This window comes from Hyalella azteca, unplaced genomic scaffold (assembly GCF_000764305.2).
Source record: "Hyalella azteca isolate HAZT.00-mixed unplaced genomic scaffold, Hazt_2.0.2 contig9162, whole genome shotgun sequence".
Classification (NCBI taxonomy): domain Eukaryota; kingdom Metazoa; phylum Arthropoda; class Malacostraca; order Amphipoda; family Hyalellidae; genus Hyalella; species Hyalella azteca.
This window is the reverse complement of record NW_025939239.1, coordinates 7419-23362: the sequence shown is the minus strand read 5'-3', so window position 1 is coordinate 23362 and position 15944 is coordinate 7419. Positions and strand designations below refer to the sequence as shown.

The 15944-nt window shown below is 37.4% G+C and overlaps 1 protein-coding gene across 2 annotated transcripts; it reads left to right on the top strand.

The window, feature by feature from the left end:
* Window positions 1-633: 633 nt before the first annotated feature.
* LOC108674126 lies at window positions 634-11281 on the top strand. Of its 2 annotated transcripts, none has more exons than XM_047881938.1 (10): window positions 634-1692; window positions 2008-2118; window positions 2359-2528; window positions 2917-3046; window positions 3284-3479; window positions 4995-5071; window positions 5353-6065; window positions 6461-6644; window positions 7122-7321; window positions 7946-11281. In XM_047881938.1, exons 1-10 carry the CDS (start codon window positions 696-698, stop codon window positions 8249-8251), a joined length of 3084 nt encoding a protein of 1027 aa, XP_047737894.1. In that variant the 5' UTR covers window positions 634-695; the 3' UTR covers window positions 8252-11281. The 2 variants fall into 2 exon arrangements, with proteins under 2 accessions (XP_047737894.1, XP_018017524.1); XM_018162035.2 differs by having other exon boundaries at window positions 2914-3046.
* Window positions 11282-15944: the final 4663 nt, after the last annotated feature.

Genomic DNA, 15944 nt, shown 5'->3' with positions numbered 1-15944 from the left:
AGAATATTGGCTTAAAGTTAAGAGAACAATTGGTCAGCCAAGAAACCTTGTCAAAACACAAAAATATTTGCAAAAGTTGGGCTGAGGAGGAGACCCATGCCCAAACTGCCAATCTGTCTGTGAAACTTGCCAGCAAATATGAAAATTGAGTTTAAAACTGATGATTCCAGGAGAGATTTAAAAAAATGATGGTTCCAACCAGTAACAATATCATGAATATCTTCAAACAGTGATCAATTGTTTCACAAAGAGGTTGTATGATAGTTCAAAACTGGAACTAAAAATTTAGCCAGTTTAAAACTATGATTATTATGGTATATGTGGCAAAATTGAAATTTCAAGGCAAAACCAGACTTATGAATTTGAGGCAAGCCGTATCAAATCCCAGGGCCTAAACTGGAGGCATAAAGTTTAGAGTAAGTCTGATTTTTCCTCAAAGTTTCAACTATGGCCAATTTTTGCCGCACATAATAGTCCACGGTTTAAACTGGCTAAGTTTTTACTTCCAGTTTTAGTCTGTCCAAATTGTCATCAAACAATGAAAATAAATGATGAAATATGTGCTCTCTATTAATAGTTGTATTTGACAATTAATCCGATTTCTTAATCCTTTTAAGTTTAATTCATGTTGTAAGTACTTATGCTGTTGTTTTTTCTTCAGAGAATCCATTGATATTTATAAACTTCTTCAAACTATGATGTCAAATCAGGATTTGCATTCATTTTCCTATAAGTCCTTACATTCACATTCAAAGAAGAAGTTAATTTCTAAAAATGGGAAAAAACAACTGGACAACATTCAAGTTGAGAGTGACTTGGAATTTATTGAGGAGACTGCTGTAGAAGCTGCAAAATTGTCAAATTCATGGATATCTCTAGAAAATTCCATGGAAAAGATTTACATTGAAGATAAGCAACAGAAAGGAAATAATTCTCTACAAAAGCAGTGCAAAGTCAGTCTGGAGTTGAGTGCCTCTAACACTGACAATTCATCTAAAAGTGACTTGTATAAGCTAGGCTATGTGATTCCAGATAAAGAGACCATTACTTATTCAGCTAATAGTAACAAGTTTGCTATGGATTCTGATGACCCTGGTATTGTTTTTGTGTCAAGTCAAAGTTATGAAGACAGTAAACACAGTGACATTGTTGTAATTGACTCTGAATTAAGGCAGCAGTCATTTCATGTTGAAAAATCATCCCTGTATCCCAACCTATCTTCAACTGCAAATACAACAGATTCTTTCTGTGATTTAGCTGCTATTTCCTCCAGCCCTGAAAAAGATACTACATGGAAGCTGGTGCCAAGTGGAGCTCATGGCTTGTATTTTGATGCGTGTAAAAATTCTACTGATGAGAAAGCTCACTCCTTGTACCCATCTTCATTCTGTGCCAATGAAAGTCTCCTGTATCTGCAAAGTGACTCTGACACAAGCCTAGATGTGCCATCTAAATTTATTGAGAAAAATAATGTGATGCAAGAAAATGTGAAGTCTGAAGCACCTCAGTCAGATGTCCGCTACACAGAGAAACCTGTGCCACAACCTCCTCCTGAGATGGGTTTGCCTGATTTGACCAAGAAACAGTATTTTCCCCGCAGTAGTTCAGAAGAAGCTTCTGATTTGCAAAATACTGACACTTCTGCCATTGTGAAGAACAAAGTCCTGGGCTTATGGAACAATGTCAAGTATGGTATGTTTGCTGCTCCCTAAGATTTACTGAAGAAAGTGCAGAGATTGTGCATCCATTAATTTGTGATTAGAAATTTCTCTCTTATCTCTCATACTTTTTTCAGTTTAAACTAAGATCTCATTTGAAAGACATGAAAAGCAAAGATTTTATTTCTTATGTTAACAATTTACTGGCCTGTGATAATATTTTATTATTTGATAACTATGAATACTCCACTTTTGTCTGAAATTTTATTCTTTTAAATTCAAGTAACCCTAATGCCATTGGTTGAATGCATGAAAAATGTGATTAATTTTAATTGTTTTTATTTTACAGCTGGTTGGAATGTTGGGTTGAACACTAACTTCTCAAGAAGTCATCCAATTGTTCTTCTGGGGAGCACTTACTCTGTACATCCAATAAATAAGAATTTCAATTTTTCTAGTGGTGAGTGATTTGTGAATTGAATGTTATATTTTAGGTAATGTTTTCTGAATGCTTTATAATGAATGTAATTATGCAACTTGCATTACCTATTTGTGAAGCAAAGGATTGATTATGGATATTACAAAAATATTGACAGTAATTTTTTACTGTGAGTCAATCTTGACTTCAAGGGTTTATCTTATATTTTAGCTATTTAACCCCAACCAAGTTTAGCATTATTTGTGATGTAATTTTTTGCAGACTTGGTTCATATTAACCGTCAGAATTCAGTGAGCTTTCAAGAAGCTTTCCTTACCATCACATGGTTGACTTATCGCACCAAGCTTCCTCCAATCACCATCAACTTGAATGCACAGGAATCTCAAGAGGTGAAACCACACTCCAAAATGTCCCCAAAACATTTGAAACAAGTAAGCTCAAAACACAGGCCTCAAACTATAACATTCAAAGATGAATTCACTGCTTAAACTGTGTAGTTTTAATCTGATTCAAGGTTTTCCTGGTGATTTGTTAGCAAATTTTGGCATTGTTGATGAATGTTGAAGTGTTCCATTTGTTTTTCCGTACTTAAATATGCTAAAGTACATTATTGATTGATAAAAAATATATCTCAGTACTCACTGCAGTGAATGACAGCACATTTTCTCATCAACAAAAACGTGATGTCATGGACAGACAGACGGACGTGGCGAGCACAATAGAGCCTTTTTTGCATAAATGAGAAAATATGCTAAAAAGCACATTTTGTCTGTATTTTTTCGTTTATGAAACCTAATTAAATTGTTGCTATAACAGCAGGTGACGGACCCCGGTACTGCATCACCTCCACCTGCCGTAGAGCTGACATCAGACTGCGGTTGGGGCTGCACACTGCGCTGCACACAAATGATGCTCTGTCATGCAATACATAAGCATTTTTTAGGAGATGGTGTGTTTATTTTAAAAAAATAACATTATTTTTGTCTTGTAATTTCCTTTTCATCCTCTAATGTCATCATTGTTACTGTGAAAAATAATAATTATTATCATATAATTTTAAATTTGTATGTTCCCTTTCCATAAATGATATGTAGAAATATTTTTATAACAGTAATATCTAATTAGTAACACAGGATTTGTAAGGTTTTCTTTCATTACACTGTGCCACTACCTTCATCTATCCCAGACTGGGTGTATACACCGGATTCCTCTAGCATTGCCATGAAGGTGCACAGTCGTTTAGTGAGGTGGTTTGGTGACGGTAATGGCGAGGATGGAGTGTGTCCACTCTCACTGCACCAAATGCTCCAGTGCGGGTACGACAAGCTGGGCAAGATGCCAGGTGACTGGTATTCCCCCAGCAACGCTGCTGCTGCCATAAGGTTAGTTACCCTTTTATTTGCCGTCTTTGATATCTTCTAAAATGTTTAATGATATTTATATCAATAGGTATATCTCAACACTTACTGGCAAATTAAATTTGATTATGTTTAAGAAAGAGAGAGAAACCTTTTAAGTTTCAATTTGTGGTTGTTTCAAAGACTATTGGGATTTTAACAAAAATATATGAACTTTTTCCTCAATCTCTATTTTGACTTTGACAATGTGCTTCTCAGGATCAATCCAAGTGCAAAACTTGTCTCGATTAAACTTGTCTAATGTCAGGTTGGTTATTAACCCCGGTTTCCGAGTGGCCTAATTTTCTGCACGTAAGGGTTCTCAACTGGTCAGCTACGACTTGTCTGGCGTAGCCAGACAGTTGTTGTTTGGCGGTTGTCGTTTGGGTGCAGTATGCTCGGCGGCAGTCTGGTTGTAGACTCTTCTTGTTGTAGCTTATTTGCTCGGTGGTAACAAATCGGAGAATTTCGGAGATCAGTCTCACGAGTTCTTCATAGGTAAGGTATCCCGCAATTTAACTCGCAGAAACTCGGCGGTTCACTCGGTAAAGATCTTGATGGTTCGTTCTTCCGCATCAACTCGTTTCCACAATGCAGCGACCCTCAGTTTTGGTAGCGCCACAAAGACAAACACCACGGCCGGATGCCCCGAACTCCAGCACAGGACTGACTCCGCAGTCCAACTATTCGGCTTAAATACCCGCCGCCGCAACCCGCGTCGTGTCGCTCGACTTTTACCCTAGACGACCTGAGTTTCTCCCCTAAGTCCGAATTACCTATGCTTTGTGCATAGGTAATTCGGACTTTGTTTTATTATGATTTACCCTTGCTCTCTTATTCCTAATCAAATGGATTTTGGTTTAAGTATTTTGTATTAAAGTATTTATTTGCTGAAAATTTTGAGTGTTGTCTCGATTTTAACTCAATTACTAAAGTTTGAATGGAATTGAGTTCATTTTTATTTCTCTGATCTTGTAAACAGGGATTGCCACTCAATTATTTGAATTCATTTATATAAGTACTTATAGAATTGAAGTTTTAATCAATCGTAGATCAAGAAAAATATATTGCTGTTGACACTCGCTCACTCCAAGCAGTGTGAGTGAGCCACGTGATGAGGTCAAATTGTTGTCTAACTGTCATTCAAGAATTAAAATCAGACGACTATTTAAATAATTCACTTGATGAAACTTGAAGACTTGGCTGGTAGAAAATGCTAACTGCAAATTCTGTAGCTGCAAGGTGTGATAAAAAAAAATTCTGATGTTCCATGCCAATCTATGAAGTTTGTCATTTGCTGGAAATGTTTTCATGCAACGTAAACTGCTGTTTCGATCTCGTGTTCATGCTTTTTCAATTCCTATACAGCTTGAAACGTTTGCAATGTTCATTTAAATGGCATGGAGTTATTTTTATAATTATTTAATTATTTTATCTTAATTTCATTTAATTTTTTTAAACATGTTTTTGTTTTTAAGACTATATCCATGAAATGTGCAGGGATGCTGTTGATGCAGGCTCTCAGTACATGCCTGACCTTGAGCGAATCACAGTTTATTCAGTCGCCAACAACATCAGTGAGTCATAATTATTAAGTTAACTTTTATCATTGTTTACTTGACCATTTTTAGGCGTTCATACTTGTACATTCCTAATTGCCTCAAAGAACTGATTTGCCCAACTCATTTTTACCTAAGTTACTCTGTTATTATACATATATATCAGTTGTCCTTTGTTTAAATTTGATCTGGAAATTCAAAATATAATTCTTTTTTAACATGGTTATTTTTCATACTACTGTTTCAAACTGTGACGTTGTTTGCTCCTGAATTTTCATGCCGTTTGCATTCAATTCCAGTCTACATCCAAGACATCTTGGAGCAATGTTGGACGCCCTGTATATGCAAGATGGGCAAGATAGCCGAGTATGTGAAGCAACAGCCCCCCAAGCAACGCTCGTGCTGTCGCTCTGGCTCTTGCGATAATGCCTTACATTTCTCACTCCGATCTCAACAACTTGGAAGGCCTGGAAACTCTGCTTCAGCTGATATGCTAGCAACTTCTTTCAACGACACTACTGAAGGATTCCAAAGCTTCGTGCAAGTCGAGTCGCTACCGTGCGAGGTCGGCCCAATCTACTCAAATAGACCAACTTTCAAGGGGACTCATGTAAATGGGGATGTTATTCCCAATGGCGGCAGGCTGCATGCGCGCAACTTTTTTGGCCGCAGCTTAAGTGTTGATGAATCAGAGAACTACAACACGTCATTACCTCGGGAACTGTCAGACTCTGGGGGATCAGAAACATTCATGAACGAGTCTTTTTGTGAGCTTGACTACCCAGGCAGCAGTCCACTAGCCGCGACTCCCGCGCCTATGTATCCAAAGCCAAGTATCTCGCAAAAGTTTTTCAGCTCATATATGCCATTCAAATTCGGCAGCAAGAATGCTTCTGGTAAAAGCAAGAGTGATTACTGTAGCCCTGTCAGCGTGAGCACTACGTGCGGCAAGACACGGCAGGAATCCTTGCAGTGTGATACCATCGAACTTCTCTCTCCCATACTTGAACAGGTAAATGCTGGACCTAACGGTTTTTACCTGTATTTGACACACCATGAATCACGGACATACCATGTATCACGAAACAGGACATGAATCATGTATAGGACACGCCATGAATCACGAAAAGAGGAGATAAACTTTCTAGCTTATGTGAAATAGGTACAGCTCCCCGTATTATTCACAGGCGAAGTTTTTTCTAGTCTCACGTATATAGAAGATGTCTATCGTATCTATCAAAATCAAATAATTTATTTGAGGCCTCAGAGTACGTGCCTTTTTAGCTATTAGCATGCGCCGTTTAGACACCATATTTGTTATTTTTCTTAAATGTTAACCTAATTGAGCATAACTTAACTTTATTTCATGAAGTACTGGAATTCTTAAGACGAAATTCGTGTGTGCAGGAGCGACTATGCAGCGACTGCCACAGTTGGCGGTCTCTCGTTATCATCCTGGCAGTGCGGCTCGGCTGCGACGGCTTCAACAGCATCTACGAGCCCGTCATCACGGGGCTGCTCAGACACAGGCTCTGTATTGGCATGGTGGGCGGCAAGGCGAAGCGGGCTTTCTACTTCGTCGGTTATCAAGGTGACAAATTTCCAGCCGTTCTTGACCTTCTCATCATTATTTTTATGATGAAATGGAACTTTTATTGTGAATTTTATTGTTAAATGTTCTTGAACTTTGAATTACGATCAAGTTAATAAGTGATGTCACGCCTGAATAGCCACCGTGTTTTTCTTTGCTTCGAATTGATACAAATCGTACGGAAAACACTGAACAGCTGTGTGTCCTATTCAGACTTGTATGCTTTTATGAGCATATCAACACTCGTTACTGTTTGTGTGTTAGTCATTATTAATTTGATTTCCCAATATATTTGCCAATTAGCTATTACAAATATTTTCATCTTTGAAGTTATGATACAATGTTACTCCACTGAAACTCGAATTGTTGAGCTGATAAGCTAAACCCAATTATACAATTTTCCGTGAGTGCAGTACTTCTATATTTCCATATTGATCACAACCTTCACATCAGTGTAATATAAGATGCGTTCTGCAGAGGACCAGCTGTTGTACCTGGACCCACACGTGAGTCAGGACGCTGTGCCGTGCTCGTGGAGCACCGTGCCTGACGTGGCCGCTTACCACTGCGACACGCCGCGCAAGATGCCCATCTCGAGGCTGGAACCCTCCGCAACACTCGGCTTCTATTGCCATACTAGAGTCGACTTCGCTCAGCTCGTTGTTGATCTGCACAAGGTAAACAATTGCTGCTACTTCATCCTGCTTAGCCCTTGTCGGACTGCATAGAAACAACTCTACCTATACTTGGTACGATTTTAACGTTGGAAAGTTATGCAGTCTGACGAAGGGTACCGGTAATCTTCTGTTGATGAAAATATTTATATATTTTTAGATGTTTAAATTTTGGACAAGCTGTTCGCAGGTAGAGACATACTGGTGATAGTCAAGGTGATGACTAAGGTTGAATTTACCTTCCACCAATAAAATTCAAAAAACCATTGATCTGTTGTAATTCCAATTTTCTAAATTTTATGCTATTTTTTTTAACTTTCATTTTCTTCTGCTATTTCATGTTAAGAAGTAATAATGCTTGACTTCACAGAACGATATCTCAATTAAAACCCGTTCTATGTTTCCCGTATTCACACCAGGACGTTTTTCTTGCAAATCATTCCACTTCCACTCGTCCCAATCATTAGGCAATTTTTAATATTTTCTGTGTACTTACCGCAATTTGTCTTCACAACATTCATCTTGATTGCAATTTGCAAGAGAGCTGCCATTAGGATTTCACTGTCTATAACTTGTACGTTTGACATATATAATTACGTTTGACATATATTTTGTACGTTTGAACAGATGACTACCGTAAGAGAAGGTCGCCTCTCCTACCCATTGGTTGAAGTGAAAGCTGGCAGTCGACAGCAGCAGGAATCCATCTGGGCAGGAGAGCCTTGCATCCTAACGGACGTGGTCACGCTTGACGCAATCCCCGACAATACAATCAGGAAAAACAACGTTGTTTATACCGACAGACGTCCGAATATTCAAGGCGAACTTAATTTACGTACTGCAAAATCCTCTGGTGATTTTAAAAGTCATGGTCCTGCGCTCAATCCCATACCAAGTGCTGGAAAAAGTGAAGATTTTCAAATACTGGAGTAGTATCTTTCCAGTGCATCCCTTGTGGCTGGGAGATGTCTTCTTGTATGGTGTACTTATAGAATACCTCGTTCTCTTCTCTTCAAACATTTCTAGATGCAATAGGTTTTGTTTAATCGTGGCTTAGCCAAACAGTCGCTTAACACCGGATACACTGTGAAACATGTTTGACACCCGTGTTTATTTAAATTACTATATTTTGTAATGAAGCACTATGATGTTCAGCTGGCTATAGTCAAAACATGGACTTGGTCCGATTGTAAACGAATTGAAGAGGTAATTAGTTTAGTGCTTACTCGTGCTACATTTTATCGTTTTTTTCATACATTATTGAGAATAGTAACTAAATAGTCATTACTATATTTTATTTTCTTACTATAAAACTTAATTTGTGTTTAAATGTGCAAAAGCAATTATTTACTCTAATATTAATGTGATATTTTCGCGAATCCAAACTGACGTTGTGAGTTGCCCCTTCGAAGTAATGGTGATCTTGGTGTATGACATTTAATTTGATTCATGAAGAGAACAGTAGTGTACAATAGTCCCTTAACTGGTATATTATACTGTGTTTTATTTTAGATTAGTTTATAATCACTAACCACAGTATGGTGAGCACTTTGCGCCTTCGTTATTCGTTCTCTAGAAATGAAGCCTTATTATTCTTTTATTCTTTGGTGGAAAATGAAATTTCTCAAGATATCATTCCTGTGCATTGCGAGGTGCAGTTGTATACAATAATCTAAAGCTGCAATGCAACATATATTGTCCTAATTCTCATTGAAAGTAATTTGTTGATAAAATCACATTACTTCTGATTGGTAGCGCTTTATATAATTATTTTGCCTTTGATAATCCTTTTTTCTTTTTTATGTCCAGTATAAATTGTAATTCAAATGATAGTGGTCAGTCAACAACACCGTAATCGCCTGTACTATTCTAAGTGAAGTTTTCTCGCCATTTTCACGCGAGTTCTGCGCTCAACAAAAAAAAAATTAGTTGACCAGTTACCTATATCGCGAGCGTGTTTTATATACTAATTTATTGATTCGTAATATTTTGAAGAATTTTGTTACAACCCAGGATTTGTGGAAACTTATTATTAAATTTCAATTTTAGTTAACATTCAGCACCTAAACCCACTCCATCGAAATCTGTGTAATTATTAACCTGAGTCTGACTCATTTTTGTGTTAGACTTATTCCATATAGATTAATGTTAACGAAGCATAATGATTGTAATGTTTCTATAGTATCAAGATATATGAGTAAACAGAACAACCGTAGAGTGCATGCAGAGTTGTAATGTTACATTGCAATCTGGCAATTCTCTGACCCATATTATTCTATATTTAATGTTAACCTACCCACTTATCGCTATCGCAAGTCTTTCATCGTAAAAATAAGGTAATATGTGTTTGGTAGTGAACTGTTTAGTCTAGTGTGAATTTTGTGATGTCGAAATTAATCGATAATTTGTTGATTGTTTTCGAGTGCTGAAATAATGAGTGCTGAGTTCGCTGTAACCCCTCGGCGTTCGACGTCACAAAGAGTCATTCAAATGCTTGAGTTTTGTGCTGCAATGCCTGCTACACAGATTTCTTTAGCCGTGTCTGACCTCTGTCTCAGTCCTGTGGCAAAGCAAATGTAGCCAGGTTGGAATAAGTAGGCAGGCCTTTTTGGTACGTTATGCCTGACCTGCTAGTGGCTGACTTACGCAAGACAGAATGCGCTACTCATTTATAATGGATTAGTTTATATTCTTCTCGCTTTTGCCTTATTGTTTTCTGTTCTGCCTTAATGTTACTAAGCAATTCTTTCACTTTTATTTATTACTATTGCTAATAGATGCTAAGCTGCATCTAGTTCTCCAGAATCAACGCGCTGGTCATTAGAACTCGAGACTTTGCGCCATTTGTTGGTGAGGAACTTGCTGACAGGATAGCATTGAGATGCGTTTTTTGAAAGCGTGCATCAGTAATAACAAATTGCTTCTCTCTGTAAAAAAAATGAGTGGGTATACGCAGATACGGCATGTACGATTTGATCAATTTGCTGGTTTTACTGATGATTGCATTGCAAAAAATCTGCTTAGTTATTATATACTTTATGACCGTTTTTTTTACTTTTCTGTCAGTGAGAATGCTTGGTTTCCTGGATACTATAGTACCCCTAATTAATATCTATACCTATTTTTACCTTGAAAACAGTCAGGCCTGTCAGGGTATTCTCTCGTAACATCAATTATTTGTTTAACATGGCATGACATTATTTACCGGCTACCGAGCGGGCCGGCATCTGAATGCAGGTTATACCTCGCCCATTTAATTATTTTTGAATGAGTAGAGTTAGCAGTTATTGCTGTGTTATGCATCTTGATTACTTCATCTATAAAGAATACAATATTGGTTCATTCAAAACTTAATCAACTCCAGCGTAAATTAAAAGAATAGCTCAAACTAGGATCAGTCCCTGTGCGAGTTTATAAGAATCCGTGCTAGTGCCCTGAAGTTTGGTAGGAGAAACTCAAATTTCGTGCTAATCCTGAAGCTCCCTCAGCAACTTCGCTGCTCTATGGTTGAAAGCTAACATGCTTTAACTAACATCCTTTTTTTTTTTGCTTCAACGCTGTTCATGAATTATGTAACATAGTCTCTGTTTTGGTGTTATAACAATTGCTAACAGTTATATGGTTTTTAGGTTTAATTCGGAATAATCGTATAAATATTTTTGTGCGTTACTTCTATTCTATACATTGACAGAAATTTAGTGCTCCTGGTGTGTGAATCGTATTATTTTGAGTATAGATTTTTTAATATGTTGCTGCTTTGTTACCTTGGTCCAATATTCGAGTTCAAACTTATTATCACGTGAATTTAATCTCTGGTTTTCTTGCTAATAGTTAATGAACTTGTTCTTCAGAGGAGACTTCTGACGCGTGTCTGTGCTCGTCTGAAGTCCTATGGAATGTCGCGCTCCTAGGGTATTGTTCCTGAGCGCCCCACCGCTGAGCTCGCGGTGTCTGACTGCAGGACTCAGTTGTGGGGTTAAGTTATTATGTAGGTAGGATTCCTTACATTTCCCTTCTCTGTCTCTCTCGTGCGGGCGGCCGACGTCCCGTGTAAGCGACCTCTTGTTCGAGTGTCTTAGTTTCTGTTGCTTTGCACCTGTCCCTCCTTGTCACTTTGTCTCTTTTGAGATGCTAACGCTGCTTCTTTCGAGCCAGCTTCAGCGGCTGGACAATTAGACCTTCTGCTCCTTGTAGGTGATGATTAATTTGAGACTTTAAATAATTAAGACCTTCCGCCTCGCTAGCGATGTTATTTTTTGACATCCGGTGCGAAATAGCTTGATAGCTGAATTGCTAGTAAACCATTATACTACCAATACTACTACTACTACTGAACTTCATCTTTTGTTTCAGCTGAAATATTTTTATGAGTAAATAATCTGAGCTACGCAACCGAAAAATGTCATTTTTTCTACCGTGTTTGTGCGACATTTTGTGTTGAATCTTCTGTAAATGAATTTCGTACTGGAACGATGCGAGCTGTTGTTGAAAATTATTAGCAGTTACACCTTCGAAATACTGATTTTCAGGAAAATGTGTACCAGTCACCGTGTTTACTTTCACACATACTGTTTGACATTTGTGGTGATTTAATAGAGCATTTAATTTTCTAAGTGTAACACATTTTTTTTTCATTATCATAAGTAAGCAAATTGAATCGTGGTAGAATCGGGCACTAAGCCAAACGTTCTCATTCAAGGTTTTGACCAAAAGCCTGACGGCATTCATGCATCTTGATTGTTTCTTGGGTGGCACTGATTGATATGGTTAATGCATTGTTAAAAGAGAGCATTGTTGCATTTTGAAACTTGTAGGAAATTTGTGTGTAGAAACTGCATGTGTATAACTAACATTATTTTCAGTGTTATCAGCAGACAAATTACTGTGCAAATAATCACATCAGAATCTCCGTAGGAGATGTTTAATGGAAGTTAGAAATTACAATTGAAATTAAAACTATAATTAAATCTGTGTTATTATCCCTTTGAAAGTTATTTTATGTTTATACAGGTACAATATTCGAGCGATTGACTGAATACGGGTAGAATTCATCACTCAAGCCCATTCCATTCATCACTCAGTGATGCTTCCGCTACACCTACCTCGTTCGCTATATACCTCCTTACCCCTGTGGTTTATTACTTACCTCTTATTCAGTACACTTGTGATGATCAAGATCAAATCTCTTCTCAGTGGTTACAATATCAAAATATTACAGATTCATACTCACATCTCATTCTTTTTGGCGCTACCATAGCTCAATAACTCAACGCACTGGAGTCCTCCATACTACTTCTAATTTTGCATGTCATCAATTTATTTCTTCCACATTCTTACATACTATTTAAATTATAATCATATATTTAGAAAAAGATGTTTCTCCCTTATTTTAATGATAATCAACTTTTTTACTAGCAAATAAAGTCTTATGGGTCTATCTAAATAAAGTCTATCAAACTCACCATTGAGTTTGTATGTACATTGTGATATTTGTGCTACTTATTTACTCAGTTCAGACTTGATTTTTGTGTATTTTTTAATTTTATCAGAGGGAAATTAGCAATTAACATTGTATTTTTCTCGTCCAATGGCGTTCCGGGAGGAAGAGACTTATATAACCATTTTTAACGCACGAGGTCAAAATGACCTCACGCAGTGTTTTAATTAAGGTATTTCACAACTGCGGTGCTTCTTGTGTTAATTAAATTCTGATGTCGCTGAAGTGGCGAACGAATGATCCATCCAATGCCGCGGCGCGACGAATTCCGCGAATGCAGCTTGAAGTTACGTAACGTTTCTGATTGACCTATTTCTATAAACTTTTAAAAATATGTACATAATCTTTGCAAAAAAAAGAAACTTAGTAAAAAAATCATAACTGCGCATCCTATATTAACACTCGGCACCGAATGAGCGATACCCAGGTCCCTGTGATACAATTAGGTTGCTAAATGCTTTCATCTCCCAACCTATGTAATAGAGCGAGCTCGGAGTAGTCACGTTTGTGAATCGCTGATACTCTGCCTCCAGATCTCCACTCATAGTCTTAAAATGACAGTATCACACATTTTTTGCTTCAAACACGATTATNGGCTTGGTGGTGCACGGCAGGTGGTGGTCAAGGCCGGAAGAGGACAAAGCAGAGTGGTGCACGGCTGATTGGTGGATGTCCGGATAGATCCAAGGCGTTCGATTCAGGGCTTATTGGTGCACAAAATTGGTGGTGCACAGCTGCGCTCCCCTGAGCTGCACCTCAAGCAAACACTGTATTTATAGTGCTGGCAGCGAATTAGTTCCTATCTAATTTGTTAAAGAACTCCCCCACCCGCCCCCCTTTCATGATCTGTCGTGAAAGCATAAATCAACGTACAGAGATGGAAATGGTACCGTTGGATAGGGCAGAATGTCAGCTTTAAGACGAGACTAAAAACCGAAAAAGCCAAATCCGAACATTTTAGGGTATACACTTAGGTTGCTAACCTTAAGTGTTTTGGTCGTTATATATTAAATGTTTTGTTCGCCATATTAAATGTTTCGGTCATTATATATTAAATATTTCGCACGTCATATATTAAATATTTCGCACGTCATATATTAAATGTTTTGGTCGTTATATATTAAATGTTTTGGTCGTTTTTTAACGTTTCGGTCGTTACATTAAATGTTTTTGTCATTATATAGGCATAAATAGGCCACGATCGAAGGCATAAATCAGCGCACCGAAATATTGTTGGCGGCTTTGATGCGGGTTACGAACAACTGAGTTAGCATGAAACTATTTGATACGTCGTTGACTAGCTTTTACACTCTAAAGGTCTGATGATTAAGTAAACCATAGGAGGCTATGAGCCCATAATAAGTCAATTAAAAACTTGCTTACAAAAGGTTTAATACCATTTAAGTTTACATCTTGTGAACCTTCTCTAAGTAAAATCAGCTTGTGAATAGGCCTTTCGATTATTAGGCACCCTATCTTATTAATAGAGGAATCTTTGAACTTGGCAGCCTTAATCTTAGCGACTAACTCAGGCGTCGTCGTCGGGTTTTATTTCAAATATGTTCCCGAGAGGCCGCTGGTTGCGAGGTAGCTGGTTGTCGCTCACCTAGTCACCATGCAGGCTGCACGGAACGCGTGTCGGTTGTCCATTTTTGACGAGTTTACATTAACTTGGGGTATTCGCGTTGCCATCTCGTCCAAAGAAAATCTGCCAGGTACTGTACCTGCTTCCAACGCTTCTTTGAGTAGGCGTCACTCTTGCAAAAAAAAGTCTGGGTGGGAATGCAACGCCGGCATTCAAAAGATGTAAGTGATTGGGAGTCAGCGCCTCAGGTTCATCGGGATCATGGTTGAATTAATATTATATTAATTCAACCATGATCGGGATTGTCAGAGACTGGCGTCAGAGGACGGTTGTTGAAGATGGCCTCAACCTCGCACATCAACGTGCCGAATTCTTGGTCGTTAAATTTGATCATGTCCGTGTCATCGCCAATGGACGTGTCATCGCCCATGGACGTGTCAACGCCAATGGACATGTATGTCATCGCCCATTGATGTGTCATCGCCCATGGACGTGTCAACGCCAATGGACATGTCATCGCCCATTGATGTGTCATCGCCCATGTACGTGTCAACGCCAATGGACGTGTCATCGCCCATGGACGTGTCATCGCCCATGTACGTGTCTACGCCAATGGACGTGTCATCGCCCATGGACGTGTCATCGCCCATGGACGTGTCAGCGCCAATTGACATTAAATGTTTTGGTCGTTATATTAGAAGTTTTGGTCGTTATATGAAATTTTTTGGTCGCTATATTAAATGTTTTGGTCGTTACATGTTAAATGTTTAGTCGTTATGTATTAAATGTTCTGGTCATTATATATTAAATGTTTTGGTCGTTATATATTAAATGTTTTGATCGTTATATTAAATGTTTTGGTCGTGATATATTAAATGTTCTGGTCGTTATATATTAAATGTTTTGTTCGTTATATATTAAATGTTATGGTCGTTATATTAAATGTTTTGGTCGTTATATATTAAATGTTTTGGTCGTTATATTAAATGTTTTGGTCGCTATATATTAAATGTTTTGGTCTTTATATAAAATGTTTTGGTTGTTATATATTAAATGTTTTGGTCGTTATATATTAAATGCTTTGGTCGTGATATTAAATGTTTTGGTCGTTATATATTAAATTTTTTGGTCGTTATATTAAATGTTTTGGTCGTTATATATTAAATGTTTTGATCGTTATATAAAATGTTTTGGTTGTTATATATTAAATGTTTTGGTCGTTATATTGAATGTTTTGGTCGTTATATATTAAATGTTTTGGTCGTTATATTAAATGTTTTGGTCGTTATATATTAAATATTTTGGTCGTTATATTAAATGTTTTGGTCTTTATATATTAAATGTTTTGGGCGTTTATTAAATGTTTTGGTCGTTATATTAAATGTTTTGGTCGTTATATTAAATGTTTTGGTCGTTATATATTAAATGTTTCGGTCGTTATATTAAATGTTTTGGTCTTTATATATTAAATGTTTTGGGCGTTTATTAAATGTTTTGGTCTTTATATATTAAATGTTTTGGGCGTTTATTAAATGTTTTGGTCG

Excerpts from the sequence above, each read along its gene's own strand:
- LOC108674126 (XM_018162035.2), top strand. The coding sequence starts at position 696 with ATGATGTCAAATCAGGATTTGCATTCATTTTCCTATAAGTCCTTACAT. Across the intron at positions 3,047-3,283 it reads TAAGCATTTTTTAGGAGATG|ACTGGGTGTATACACCGGAT; the intron begins GTGTGTTTATTT and ends CATCTATCCCAG. Across the intron at positions 6,066-6,460 it reads TCTCTCCCATACTTGAACAG|GAGCGACTATGCAGCGACTG; the intron begins GTAAATGCTGGA and ends TCGTGTGTGCAG.